This window comes from Chiloscyllium punctatum, chromosome 8 (genome assembly GCF_047496795.1).
Source record: "Chiloscyllium punctatum isolate Juve2018m chromosome 8, sChiPun1.3, whole genome shotgun sequence".
NCBI lineage: Eukaryota > Metazoa > Chordata > Chondrichthyes > Orectolobiformes > Hemiscylliidae > Chiloscyllium > Chiloscyllium punctatum.
Window position 1 is genome coordinate 110,573,214 of NC_092746.1, and position 13,506 is coordinate 110,586,719.

At 46.8% G+C, this 13,506-nt stretch overlaps 1 protein-coding gene across 6 annotated transcripts in view; it reads right to left on the minus strand.

The window, feature by feature from the left end:
* The window catches only part of dpp6a (dipeptidyl-peptidase 6a), a 1,516,786-nt gene that overhangs the window by 748,876 nt on the left and 754,404 nt on the right, over positions 1 to 13,506 (minus strand). The window contains exon 1 of one of the 6 annotated variants that reach the window (XM_072576238.1): positions 1,093 to 1,515. The exons of the other annotated variants lie outside the window; for them this stretch is intronic. Within the exon in view, the coding sequence (XP_072432339.1) occupies positions 1,093 to 1,149 (57 nt within the window). The 5' untranslated portion in view covers positions 1,150 to 1,515. Of the gene's footprint in view, positions 1 to 1,092; positions 1,516 to 13,506 lie in introns of those variants that run through there. 6 annotated transcript variants of the gene reach the window in all.

A 13,506-nucleotide genomic window follows, 5' to 3' on the forward strand; every position in this document is an offset into this window, starting at 1 on the left:
TAAGCCTAATCATCCATCTCATTTCATACTCAGTCTACTCCCTGTAAATCTGCCCTTCCCCAATTCCTTCGCAACCCCGCCACCCAGCTCTCTTGACCAGTTTGGAGTGAGCTGTGCCATAGCTATCGTTTGTTTTGAGCTCAGAAAGGGAGGAGGAGGAAGGAATGGATCAATGGAAGAAGGAACTAAAGGTAAAAATAAGACATTCACAGAATGATTCAACACAGGAGGCCACTTAGTCCACTGCGCCTCTGCCAGCCCATCAATTCTTTAGCACTATAAGTCCCACTTCCACAGCTCTCTTCCCAAAGGCCTGCAAATGCTTCCCCTCCTAGTATGCGTACAATTGTCTTTTGAAAGTTCCACTCCCAGCTGTGGATGTCGGCAGGGCATTCCAGATCATGACAACTTACTGCGTTTCTTTTTTTTTGAAAGAACAACATATTCTCATCAAGAAGAAAGTAAAGGGGAGGAAGGGTGACGCGAGAGTGAGGGAGAAGGAGAGAAAAGATGAGGTCCACATCCGGAACGAGCCGAGAGTCAGCGAAGGATTATGTGGCCGTACACAATCTGTGCAATACAGTGCAGGAGGAGCAAGTGCTCATTTCGCTTGACCGGTGATGCACAGCTGGCAGGAAAAATTGATGCAAGCTGCAACCACGCTAGGTAGAAAGTCATAGATGACATCGAAAGACTGCTCAGATCTCTAACAGAAATTAACATCTCCTTCTCTCCACTGTTTAAGGTAACCCCGAGTAGTTCTTAACAGCGTTTAGACACCAGTAATCTGTCACCTTTTTCACTATTCAGCTACCTAACCAGCAAGGTTAAGCTTGGCACAGAAATCATTTTCCAAGTCAAATAACCTCCTTGTCCTCTGAAAGGCACCACCCACCCTATACTCTCTGAAACCCCTCCACGGTCCAGTTCTTATTTACTTGCTCATTTGGATGGAGGGTTAAAACGTGCCTCAGTCAGTGCTGAGCTTCACCATACATCACATGCACAATATATTAAAATAAAACAAACTGATACCACTGGATAGATTAATAATGCAATAAAGGAGGAAGTATGAACTGAATACAGAAATACCTGATCTTGTTGCTGGACCCCTTTCCCTGACACAGTCCCTTCCTTTGCTGTAGTCATGTTCACCTCTCGCACACACCGCAGAGGTAGCTGGATGAGAGTGTTTCAGCAAAGAGGAAGCCCCGTGCTCTCAGCAGTCTTGAGTAATTTTTTTTTTAAAAAGCATTCACTGTAAAACCACTGGCAGAAAACAAAGAGAGAGAGAGAGGGGGGAATAGAGAAGCAAACACCACCACACAGTCTTCTCTGAAGTGAGGATGCTGTAGATGGGAAGGTTAAGAATCCTCTGCTCCTCAGTGAGCTCCAGCCACTGCAGTCGCCACAGCAACTGCTAACTGCCTGGCAACCGACCCTGGGCAGCCGAGGCTTTGGAGACAAACTGACTGAGAATTGTCCCCTGTCGCACTGAGTACGCAGCAACACCGACAGGAGGGAGGGAAAGGAGCTCGGTCGGCACTCACAAGACAGCGCGTCCGCTCACGTGTGTGATGCGATTCGGTCTCAATGAGGGAAGGAGTTGTGGCAAGTGGGACCTCTCTGAGGTCCACGCTCCAGGTAATTAATGCAGCGGGAGAAGCCAGTGTGTCAAACTCAATATAGCTGCTTCAGTGCAGGCATGTGTATGCATCTGTGTGTTCAGGAGAGAACTATGACCATTTAAAATATTTGTGTTAGGTTAGATAACACGAGGAAGGAAATGGACATTTAGCCACAGATATGGGATCTTTACTGTCGTTTGATCTTGTATATTAGGACACACAGTAAAAAGAAATAAACTGGACAGACGATTATTGTGTTCTGGGCTTTCACATAGTCGGGAATCCTTTAAAAAAAACGGTACACCCTCATGTTGCATTTGCCTGTATTACAACATTTCAAAAGTAGCTTCAAAACCACACTCAGACAAGACTCTAAACATGCGCAAGATGCTGGATAAACGCAAGCACTTTTAAAAATATATTTCATTATTTTTTCCTGCTTAATTTCTGTACGCTCCATTGGATTGTTTCCCAACTCTCCTTCCACCAGCAACGTGAAATATTTCAGTTGGGTGTTTCTGGGATGCACTGCCTGGGAATATGTTGGAGGTGAAGGCAACAGCATTCAAGAGGGAGAAGTATTTGAAAAGAAACAGTCTGTGGGGAAAGGCAGGGGAATGGCATTTGGTCAAAATGCTTGTTGGAGAATCAGGGCAGACATGACGGGCTGAATGGCCTCCTCTGTGCTGTAACAATTCTGTGAACCCTGTGCATTTTCATCCTGTACTGCTGAAACATGGCATTCCTTGACGAAAAACAAAAAAACATACTGCAGATCACAGCGGGTCAGCAAGCGACCATGGAGAGAAAGCAAGCTAATGTTTCGAGTTTAAATTACTCTTCATCATTCTCTACCCTTTTCTGGTCTGGTCACTTATGGGGTTGCCAGTGCTCCAGGATTGTGCTGGAGTCTTCAAAAATGAAAGAGCATTTTCCTGACACAGCCGTAAAACGGAAAGTGGGTGTGCTTATCTTTGAACATCCGACAAGATGGAGCTGGTGTGGTGGGATGGGAGCTGGGGGGAGGAAATCAAGTTGTTTGATGCAGTAGGTTGGTTGGGCAATTAGTAAAGATTTCTTGGTGTGTCTGAACTGAACTGGAAACCGAAGGCCACCAGAGAGCCTGTGCAGAGGCCTACAGGCTGTGTGACCCCCGCACATCCCTCAGCTATCAGAGACGCACCAGAGAATAATGTCAGTATCATCATGATTTGAAAGCTCCAGAACAGATGTCTTTTCTCTGTTATTTTGAAGAACTAACTAAAGTGGTAAAGATTTGCAGTATGTTTGTAGTTTTGTCTGACAAGTTAGTGATAACCCACATTTCAGCAGCGATATTTATGGTTGGAAGTAGGTCAAAGCATTTAAAGGGCGCTGTCATTTGTTGTAGTGTCTTTCAACATTTTCAAGCAGAAGGGTGAATGACCAAGCTACTTCTCAATGTCATCCACCGTCTAATCCCTAATTATTAAACTGAACTTTCCTTCAAAGACACATAAAACTCCCACTGAATCATAGAATCCCTACAATGTGCAAGCAGGCCCTTTGGCCTAACAAGTCCACACCGACCCTCCAAAGTGTATCCCACCCAAACCCACTCCCCACTACTCTACATTTACCCCTGACCAATGCACTCAACCCACACATCCCTGAACACTATGGGCAATTTAGCATGGTCAATTCACCTGACCTGTACATCTTTGGACTGTGGGAGGAAACTGGTGCAACCAAAGGAAACCCACGCAGACACAGGGAGAATGTGCAAAATTCCCACAGTCACGCAAGGTGAGAATTGAACCCGGGTCCCTGAGATAGCACTGCTAACCACCGAGCCACCCTGCTGCCCCAACAATGTGGAATATACCATCTTCCTTCAATTCCACGTCTGTCTACCAAAGTACACTGGACTGGTCTCACAGCTCAAGCTCCATTACTGCTTCTGCAAACACACACAGCACATCTCTTCCCTTGCCCATCAACTCCAACACCTCCTCATGATCCGTCCCCATTTCCCCTGTCTCGTCTTTATCTAAATGCCAGCCCTAGTGATATAATTCTGCAAAGGTGTGAGTAGAGTCGTGAAAATTTCTCCTGTTCAGCAAGTCATACCATTTGGTAAATTGGCTGCGCTGTTTTTTACAGAAAAACAGAGGCTACACTACAACACAACACGACTACATTGGTTGTAAAATGCATTGGCTTGTGCTGATGATGTGAAAGGTGCTATATAAATGAATGCCATGCTCTTTTTTTAAACTGCAGTTATGATTTTACCAGACATCATTCATGGAAAAACACTACTGGGCCAATCCTTTTATGAAGCAATACTTTTTTTTAAATGTGCGCATTTAGTTTGGAAGTCACAGATTTTCCAATCTACTGTTATTTTAACACCATCATTAATCTATTTAAACTGCATTAATTAATGTCAGCTTTAAAATCATCAACTAAAAATCTGTCATTCAGTTTCAGCTGTCATTGATTGCACTGTTTAACTCTTTAAAGATGACATTACTATATTTCTACAAATCTGACAGACTTTCTATCAGTTTTTTTTTCTAAGCTTAAAACTGCTGAACAGTGTAGAACACAATTAGAGCATAGCACAGACACAGAGCAGAGGTTTCTATTTATAGGCAAGTCTGACACAAAAGGGAAATGAGAAATCTTCTGTTATTTCTTGGAGTCATGATGCAGACAGGCACCACTGCATTCTATAAGGATTGAAAGGAATCAGAAAACACAGGCTTTCACAGCAAAGCAGAAGGGTAGGTTCTTGGGACAACCTGTCAAGGAAGTTTTCTGCTGTGTGGTATTTTTGATTGCTGATGTATCTCAGTAACATCTTCATCTAATGCCTCGTACCGATTGCAACACTGAGAGAATGATGGACAATGGTCAGAATGAAACGACTTCCTTCCAACCCATACCAAAACTCAATGCTGACTGTACACAGTACAACGTTCAAATTCCAACAGCTCTGACTGACAGCATTTCCTTCTAAAAACTGAGGGGCAGAATTTCACAGACAAATACACTAGAAATGTGGTTGATATTGATCAACTAGAGGTAGTCTGCACAGCAAGGTGCAATTACAGAACTGTATCAAGTTGGGTGAGAATAGCTCCAACACACTTGGTGAATAACAATGGACAACACTGCTTCATCTCCAGGGGAGAGAGGTCAATGTAACATTCTGATCATTAGAATAAAAATAGGGCTACCCACTGAGATTTCTATTTCTACTGGACCTCTTTAAAAACAGGAATGCGTCTTTATTAAAAGCACTGAAGTATTATCGGTGAAGCCACTGAGAGTCTGTATTCAATCCATAAAATGATGAAAGTGCACATTTTGCATTCACAAGGTATAAAGTCAGAATAATGCTTTTGGTTGGGATTTTCACGCTGAAGAATGGCCCTAACAAATGAGACTTCAGTTTATTGTCACATGCACTCATATGAATACAGTGACAAGGTTACAGGTCACTTCTTACAGTTTCCACACTGTAGGTAATTTAATCTAATCTATCATAGATACATCGGTACCTCAGTACAGATTCTTATGTACAAAGCAGAGAAGTGAAGAAGCAAAGTTAAAAAAATTAAACATTACAATCCTACTTACTAAAAGACCGAAAAACAAAGAAACACAGTTTTCAGTTCAACACCTCAGTCCACAAGCACCTGGCCATGTTAGATTCGTGCACCTCACCAGGTCACCACCTCCCGGCCCTCTATTCCGGGCTTATCATCATCCCTATTACTGTCCCCGACAGGGCAGCCTGTTCCTACTCCTACCTGGGGTTGGCGGGGGGGGGGGGAGGGGGTTGGGGGGGGAGTTGGTTGGGAGGAGTAGGAACAGGCTGCCCTGTTGGGAGTGGGTGGGGTGTGATAGGATTGGGAAGGCCTGATGGATGGGTGGGCTGTGATAGGAACAGGCTGCCCCGGGAGAGTGAGTGGGCTGTGATAGGAACAGGCTGCCCCCAAGGGGTGGGTGGGATGTGATAGGAACAGGATCCCCCTGTGGGGTGGGTGGCATTGTGATAGGAACAGGCTGCCCCCGGGGGGGTGGGTAGGGTGTGATAGGAACAGGCTGCTCCCAGGGAGGTGGGTGGGGTGTGATGGGAACAGGCTGCCCCCGGGGGGGTGGGTGGGATGTGATGGGAACAGGCTGCTCCAGGGGGTGGGTTGGGTGTGATAGGAACAGGCTGCCCCAAGGAGGGGGTGGGTAGGGTGTGATAGGAACAGACTGCCCCCGAGCGGTGGGTGGGGTGTGATAGGAATAGGCTGCCCTGGGGGGTGGTTGGGGTGTGATAGGAATAGGCTGCCCTGGGGGGTGGTTGGGGTGTGATAGGAATAGGCTGCCCTGGGGGGGTGGGTGGGGTGTGATAGGGACAGTCTGCCCCCGGGGGTGGGGGGGGGGGGGGGGGTGGGCTGTGATAGGAACAGGCTGACTCCAGGGGGTGGGTGGGGTGTGATGGGAACAGGCTGCCCCTGGGGGTGGGTGGGTGGGCTGTGATAGGAACAGGGTGGGTGGGCTGTGATAGGAACAGGCTGCCCCAGGGGTGGTGGGTGTGGTGTGATGGGAACAGGCTGCCCCTAGGGGGGTGGGTGGGCTGTGATGGGAACAGGCTGCCCCGGGAGGTGGGTGGGCTGTGGAAGGGACAGGCTGTCCCCAGGGGGTGGTGGGTGGACCGTGATAGGAACAGGCTGCCCCTGGGGGGTGGGTGGGGTGGGGTGTGATAGGAACAGGTTGCCCCAGGAGGGTTGGCCTCAGTGTGGACCCGGTCTCCCAACCTTAGTGTGGACCCGGTCTCCCGGTCTCCCAGCCTCAGCGTGGACCCGACCTCCAGGTCTCAGTGTGGACCCGACCTCCCGGCCTCAGTGTGGGCCCGGTCTCCCAGCCTCAGCGTGGACCCGACCTCCAGGTCTCAGTGTGGACCCGACCTCCCGGCCTCAGTGTGGACCCGACGTCCCAAACTCAGTGTGGACCCAGACTTCCAGCCTCAGCGTGGACCCGGTCTCCCAGCCTCAGCGTGGACCTGGACTCCCAACCTCGGTGTGGACCCAGTCTCCCGGTCTCAGTGTGGACCTGGACTCCCAGCCTCGGTGTGGACCCGGTCTCCCGGCCTCAGTGTGGACCCGCTCTCCCAGCCACAGTGTGGACCCGCTCTCCCGGCCTCAGTGTGGACCCGGTCTACTGGCCTCAGTGTGGACCCAGACTCCCTGCCTCAGTGTGGACCCGACGTCCCGGTCTCAGTGTGGACCCGACGTCCCGACCTCAGTGTGGATCCAGACTCCCAGACTCAGCATGGACCCAGTCTCCCAGTCTAAGTGTGGACACAGACTCCCGGCCTCAGTGTGAACCCGACCTCCCGGCCTCAGTGTGAACCCGACCTCCCGGCCTCAGTGTGAACCCGACCTCCCGGCCTCAGTATGGACACAGACTCCCGGCCTCAGTGTGGACCCGACCTCCCGGCCTCAGTGTGGACCCGACCTCCTGACCTCAGTGTGGATCCAGACTCCCGGTCTCAGTGTGGATCCAGACTCCCAGTCTCAGCATGGACCCAGTCTCCCGGCCTCAGTGTGAACCCGACCTCCCGGCCTCAGTATGGACACAGACTCCCGGCCTCAGTGTGGACCTGACCTCCCGGCCTCAGCGTGGACCCAGACTCCCGGCCTCAGCGTGGATGGACCCAGACTCCCAGCCTCAGCGTGGACCCAGACTCCTGGCCTCAGCATGGACCCGGACTCCCAACCTCAGTGTGGACCCGACGTCCCAAACTCAGTGTGGATGCAGACTCCCAGACTCAGCGTGGACCCAGACCCCTGGCCTCAGCGTGGATCCAGACTCCCAGCCTCAGCGTGGACCTGGACTCCCAGCCTCAGCGTGTCCCAGACTCCCAACTTTGGTGTGGAACCAGACTCCCGGCCTCAGTGTGGACCCAGACTCGCGGCCTCAGCGTGGACCCAGACTCCCGGCCTCAGTGTGGACTCAGACTCTCAGCCTTGGTGTGGACCCAGACTCCAGGCCTCAGTGTGGACCCGGACTCCCAGCCTCAGTGTGGACTCAGACTCTCAGCCTTGGTGTGGACCCAGACTCCAGGCCTCAGTGTGGACCCAGACTCTCAGCCTTGGTGTGGACCCAGACTCCAGGCCTCAGTGTGGACCCAGACTCTCAGCCTCGGTGTGGACCCAGGCTCCCGGCCTCAGTGTGGGCTCAATGTGCTGGTCTCGGGGTGAAGCCTGGCATAGTCTGAGTTGTTATTCCAAACTCTTAGTTATCGATTTTTCTAATTTATTGTTGGACATTTTATTTCTTGATTTTTCTAATTTATTCGCCTAAGAATTTGCATTTGAGGCTCTGTACTTTGGAATCTTAGAACCTAAGATATCGCCATAAGTGACAACTTACATACTTTTCACTGCTCACGTGAGTACATGAGACAATAAAGTTAATTCTTCTGAAAAATCCTACTCCAGGGACATGAGCTCAGGGAAAAAAAAATGCTGGCACTGTCATGTGACACCGAAGGAGCACTGGACTGTGTCCACCTTTTAGATGAGAATGGGACCCATCTACCCTCTCAACTGAATGCACAGGATTCTATTGCATTCTCTTGAAGAAGATCAGGGGAGTTATCCATGGTGTCCTGGTCAATATTCATCCCTTAATGAACATCATTTGAAGAAAGAACATATTAACAAGTCATCGTTACATCACTGTCCGTGGTCGCTTCAACTCTTATTTGCCAATGACTACACTTCAGAAGTACTTAATTTGCTGTAAAGAGCCTGGGGACATCCTAAAGAAGCTATATAAATGCAAATATTTCTTTCTTCCATCTGCAATAAAAGACGTTCATAGCATTTATGTTCAGAAATGATCAGGTGCATTTTTAACCGAATGCAAATGCCTGGAAAAATAATGGAAAGCCCCGACAGTGATAAAAGGTTAGGAGTAAAATCAGCATTCCATCCTGTCCCACGGATTTCCCAACAAGTGGGTAACAGTTGTGAGACTGCATCTTCACTCAATTCCACACAAGTTCCAATCTGAACCATTATTATCTCATACATAATGACAATTCATAAATAGCCCGAAGATGTTTGAACAATTCTCTGCATCAGTACCAAAGTAAACAAATGGGAGATTTGCAGGAAACCAGTTTACTCAAGAAAGGCTGACACACGATTTTCAAACATATTCGGGTAATTAATTGGTATTCTAGGATTCCTGATTTTTCACTGCATTCATTTACTATAGCAATCAATTTGTTGCATTTTCTTTCTTAATGTCGGCTGCTGTTGTTACTCTGTTTGAGATTGTTGTCACAGAGTCATGGAGTATTTCAGCACAGAAAAAGACCCTTTGTTCCATCAAGTCTGGAGGGTCTGGTCTGGAGGGAAGGTCTTATGAGGAAAGGCTGAGAAACTTGGATCTGTTCTCATTGGCAAGAAGAAGACTAAGAGGGGATTTGATAGAGACATACAAGATGATCAGAGAACTAGATAGGGTAGACAGTGAAAGTCTTTTTCCTAAGGTGATGATGTCAGCGTGTACGAGGGGGCATAACTACAAATTGAGGGGTGATAGATTTAAGACAGATGTCAGAGGCAGGTTCTTTACGCAGAGAGTGGTATGGGTGTGGACTGCACTACCTGCTAATGTAGTCAACTCAACCACATTAGGGAGTTTTAAACAATCCTTAGGTAAGCACATGGATGATGATAGGATAGTGTAGTGGGACGAGCTGAGAATAGTTCACAGGTTGGCGCAACATCGAGGACCGAAGGGTCTGTTCTGCACTGTATTGTTCTATGTTCTTAAGTCTAGGCCAAACATAATCCCAAATTGAACTCGTCCCACCTGCCTGCTCTTGACCCATATCCCTCCAAATGTTTCCTATTTTTGTACTTATCCAAATGTCTCTTAAATGTTGTTATTGTACCCACATCCACCACTTCCTCAGGAAGTTATCTCACACGTGAACCACACTCTGTGTAAAAAATTTGCTTATCTCATATCTTTCTTAAATGTCTCTCCTCTCACCTTAAAAATGTGACCCCTAGTCTTGAAATTCCCCATCCTGGGGAAAAGACAACTACCACTAACTCTATCTTTACCCCTCATTATTTTATAAACTTTTATAAGCAGCAGGGGGGAGGGAACCTGAATTGTAGTTCCAGAGTACGGGAAGTTGAGGGTAGTGAGGTCAGGGATAGGTTTACAAGGTCGTGAAAGGGCGTCAGCAACCAGGATGTTGCTTTGAAATGTGTGTACTTCAATGCAGGAACATCCGGAATAAGGTGGGTGAACTGGCAGCATCGGTTGGTACCTGGGATTTCGATGTTGTGACCACTTCGAAGACATGGCTAGAAGAGGGACAGGAATGGTGGTTGCAGATTCCGGGATTTGGATGTTTCAGTAAGAACACAGAAGATGGTAAAAGAGGTGGGGGTGTGGTATTGTTAGTCAAGGGTAGTATTACAGCAGCTGAGATAACGTTTGAGGACTTATCCACTGAGGCAGTATGGGCTGAGGTTAGAACCAGGAAAAGAGAAGTCATCCTGTTGGGAGTTTTCTGTAGGCCTCCGAATTGTTCCAGGAATATAGAGGAAAGGATAGCAAAGACGATTCTCGATAGGAGCAAGAGTAACAGGGTAGTTGTTATCGGGGACTTTAACTTGTCCAATATTGACTGGGAATATCATTGCTGAAGTATATAGACATGCAAACAAGGGGGGGATGCCATATTGGATTTGGTACTGGGGAATGAACCCGGCCAGGTGTTAGATTTGGAGGTAGGCGAGCACTTTTGCGACAGTGACCATAATTCGGTTATATTTACAGTAGTAATAGGCAGAGATAATTATATACTGCAGGGAAAGAGGTATAACTGGGGGAAAGGCAATTATGATGCGATTGAGCCAGATTTAGGATGCATGGGATGGGGAAGGAAACTGCAGGGGATGGACACACTTGAAATCAGCTACTGTGTGTCCTTGATAAGTATATAATTATCAGGCAAGGAGGTAGTTGTCGAGAGACGGAGCCATGGTTTACTAACGGAATTGAAGCTCTTGTCAAGAGGAAGAGGAAGGCTTATGTGAGGATGAGGTATGAAGGCTCAGAAAGGGGCTTGAGTGTTATAAGTTAGCCAAAAAAGAGAGGGCTAAGAAGAGCCAGGAGGGGACATGAGAAGTTGTTGGTGGATAGGGTCAAGGAAAACCCTAAAGCCTTCTATAGATATATCAGGAATAAAAGAATGACTAGAGTAAGATTCGGGCCTATCAAACATAACAGTGGAAAGTTATGTGTGGAATCTGAGGACATAGGGGAAGCGCGTAATGAATACTTTTCGTCAGCATTCACATTGGAAAAGGGCAATGTTAGTGAGAATACAGAGATACAGGTGACAAGATTAGTTGGGATTGAGGTTGACAAAGAGAAGGTTTTACCAATTTTAGAAGACCTGAAAATAGATAAGGCCCTGGGGCCAGATGGGATTTATCCTCGGATTCTCTGGGAAGCTAGGGAGGAGATTGCCGAGCCTTTGGCTTTGATCTTTATGTCGTCATGTCGACAGGAGTAGTGCCAGAAGACTGGAGAATAAGACTGTTGTTCCCTTATTTAAGAAGGGGAGTCGGGACAACCCAGGTAATTATAGGCTAGTGGGTAAGGTGTTGGAAAAGGTTATTAGAGTTAAGATTTATTATCATCTGGAAAGAAATAATTTGAATAGGGATAGTCAACACGGTTTTGTGAAGGGTAGGTTGTGTCTCACTACCTTATTTGGAATGGCCAGCCTGCAACAGTAGTAGACTCGCCGACGTTAGTGGCATTTAAATGGGCATTGGACACACATATGGATAGTAATGGAATGGTGCAAGTTAGATGAGCATCAGATTAATTTCACAGGTTGATGTAACATCAAGGGCAGAAGGGCCTGTACTGTGCTGGAATGTTCTACGTTCTATCAGGGTCGCCTCTCAACCTCCTCCGCTCCTGTGAAAAAAGTCCCAGCCTTTCTTTATAACTCAAACCATACATTGTTAGCACAGGGCCAATTTCTAAAGAAACGTTCATCTCACAGGAGAAAGTCACCCTGTGGGAACTTTGATGGCTTATACCAAATCCCTAACTTCTACCATCTGCAAGGAGAAGGGCAGGAGATGCATGGAAGTACCATCACCTGCATACTCCACACTTTCTTACACATCAGCCTGACTTGCAACTGTAATTCACTATCCATTCACCACACCATTCACTATCTCTGGGTCAAAATCCTGGTTTTCCTAACTGTGTTGTAGGTGCTCCCCTTCTCATTGTCCCAAAGGTCTGCAGTGGATCAAGAAGGTAACCCATCAGTACCTTCTCATGGAAGGCTGGACAATAAAGGTCAGCCTGGGCTATGGTGCCCACATCCTGTGGACACTTAAAAAGGAGATAATGCCAGAAACAACCATCAGCTTCCAATTATTTCCTTCCTGGATGGGCACACCTAACTGATGGATTGAAGATTAACAAGCATATCTACGGATAGTAATAATTGACAACTAAGTAAAAGAGTGATGCCTGCAGAATTACTGATACCCTGGAAATGAAACTGGGTGATAAATATTATAAATCTGTGGTTGGTCAAATATTCCACCCATCTCAGTGATATGACTGTTCCTGAGATGTGGCAGAGAGGAAGGAACCACTGTTTAAAAGAGCAAGTAGTCTGTGTGGGATCCATGACTGTATTCAGTCTGTGGAAGATCTAAGGAATCTATGACTGTATACAGCCTGTGGAGGGTGTAAGGGGTTCAAGACTGTATACTGTCTCTGGAAGATGTAAGGGATCCGTGACTGTATTCAGTCTGTGGAAGATGTAAAGGATTCATGATTGTATGCAGTCTGTGGAAGATCTAAGGAATGTATGACTGCATGTAGTCTGTGGAAGATGCAAGGGATTCACAACTGTATTCAGTCTGTGGAAGATGTAAGGGATCCATGATTGTATTGCGTCTGTAGAAGATATAAGGGATTAAACTGCCTTCAATGAAGATATGGATTTGCAGTTGCCAAACACGTGACACAGCATAGGAAGAGAAAATGTCATTACAGTGAAGGAAATAAGCGTGAAAAAACGATCAATATTTTTGCGCCTATCACTACAACTGGAAATTAATTGCCTGAAGGTAGTCAGCAATGGCCATTCTTGCTCTGAATTGGAGAATGACACCGAAATTCTGATGTCCTACCAATCAGTCAAGGTTTTGGGACTGAATAAAACTCAATTGGGCTGACATAACCTTTCTTAATGGGAAAAAGTTAGTAATTAACTTTGAAGAACAGTAAAGCAGACATTATACACTGGGGTGGTGGTGGTGGGATGTGGGGGGTGGGGGGGGGGGGTGGCGGGTGCAAGCAGGTTAATAGTTGGGTAGATCAGTGGCAAATGCAGTTCCAACAATGGTTAAAACGTAAAAGAATAACAAATAATGACAGATAAGGACACTGGAATTGTCCCTGGCATAACTTTTAGCTCATTTAGCAAATAGGGAAGTGCTATATCAGTGCACGTCTTTCCTTTTATATGTGTGAAATGGCATATTTGTTTTAATCTTTGCAATACCAGCATTCATTCAAAATTTGGATTCAATGTTTGTTCTAAAGAATGAATTTACAGACTGTCAGTTATAGGCATTGCTAATAGGGTCAGTGTTTCTTGCAATTTCCCCATTTTTCTGGAGAAGGTGATGATAGACCTTGAAGTGCTGTGGTCTGTGTACTGTAGGAACAGAAGAGTGATGGTTGGAGAAAGCTCAGGAATTTTCATCCAGGTAATGGAGAAGATATGATAGTGCATGTTACAGAGCACACGGTG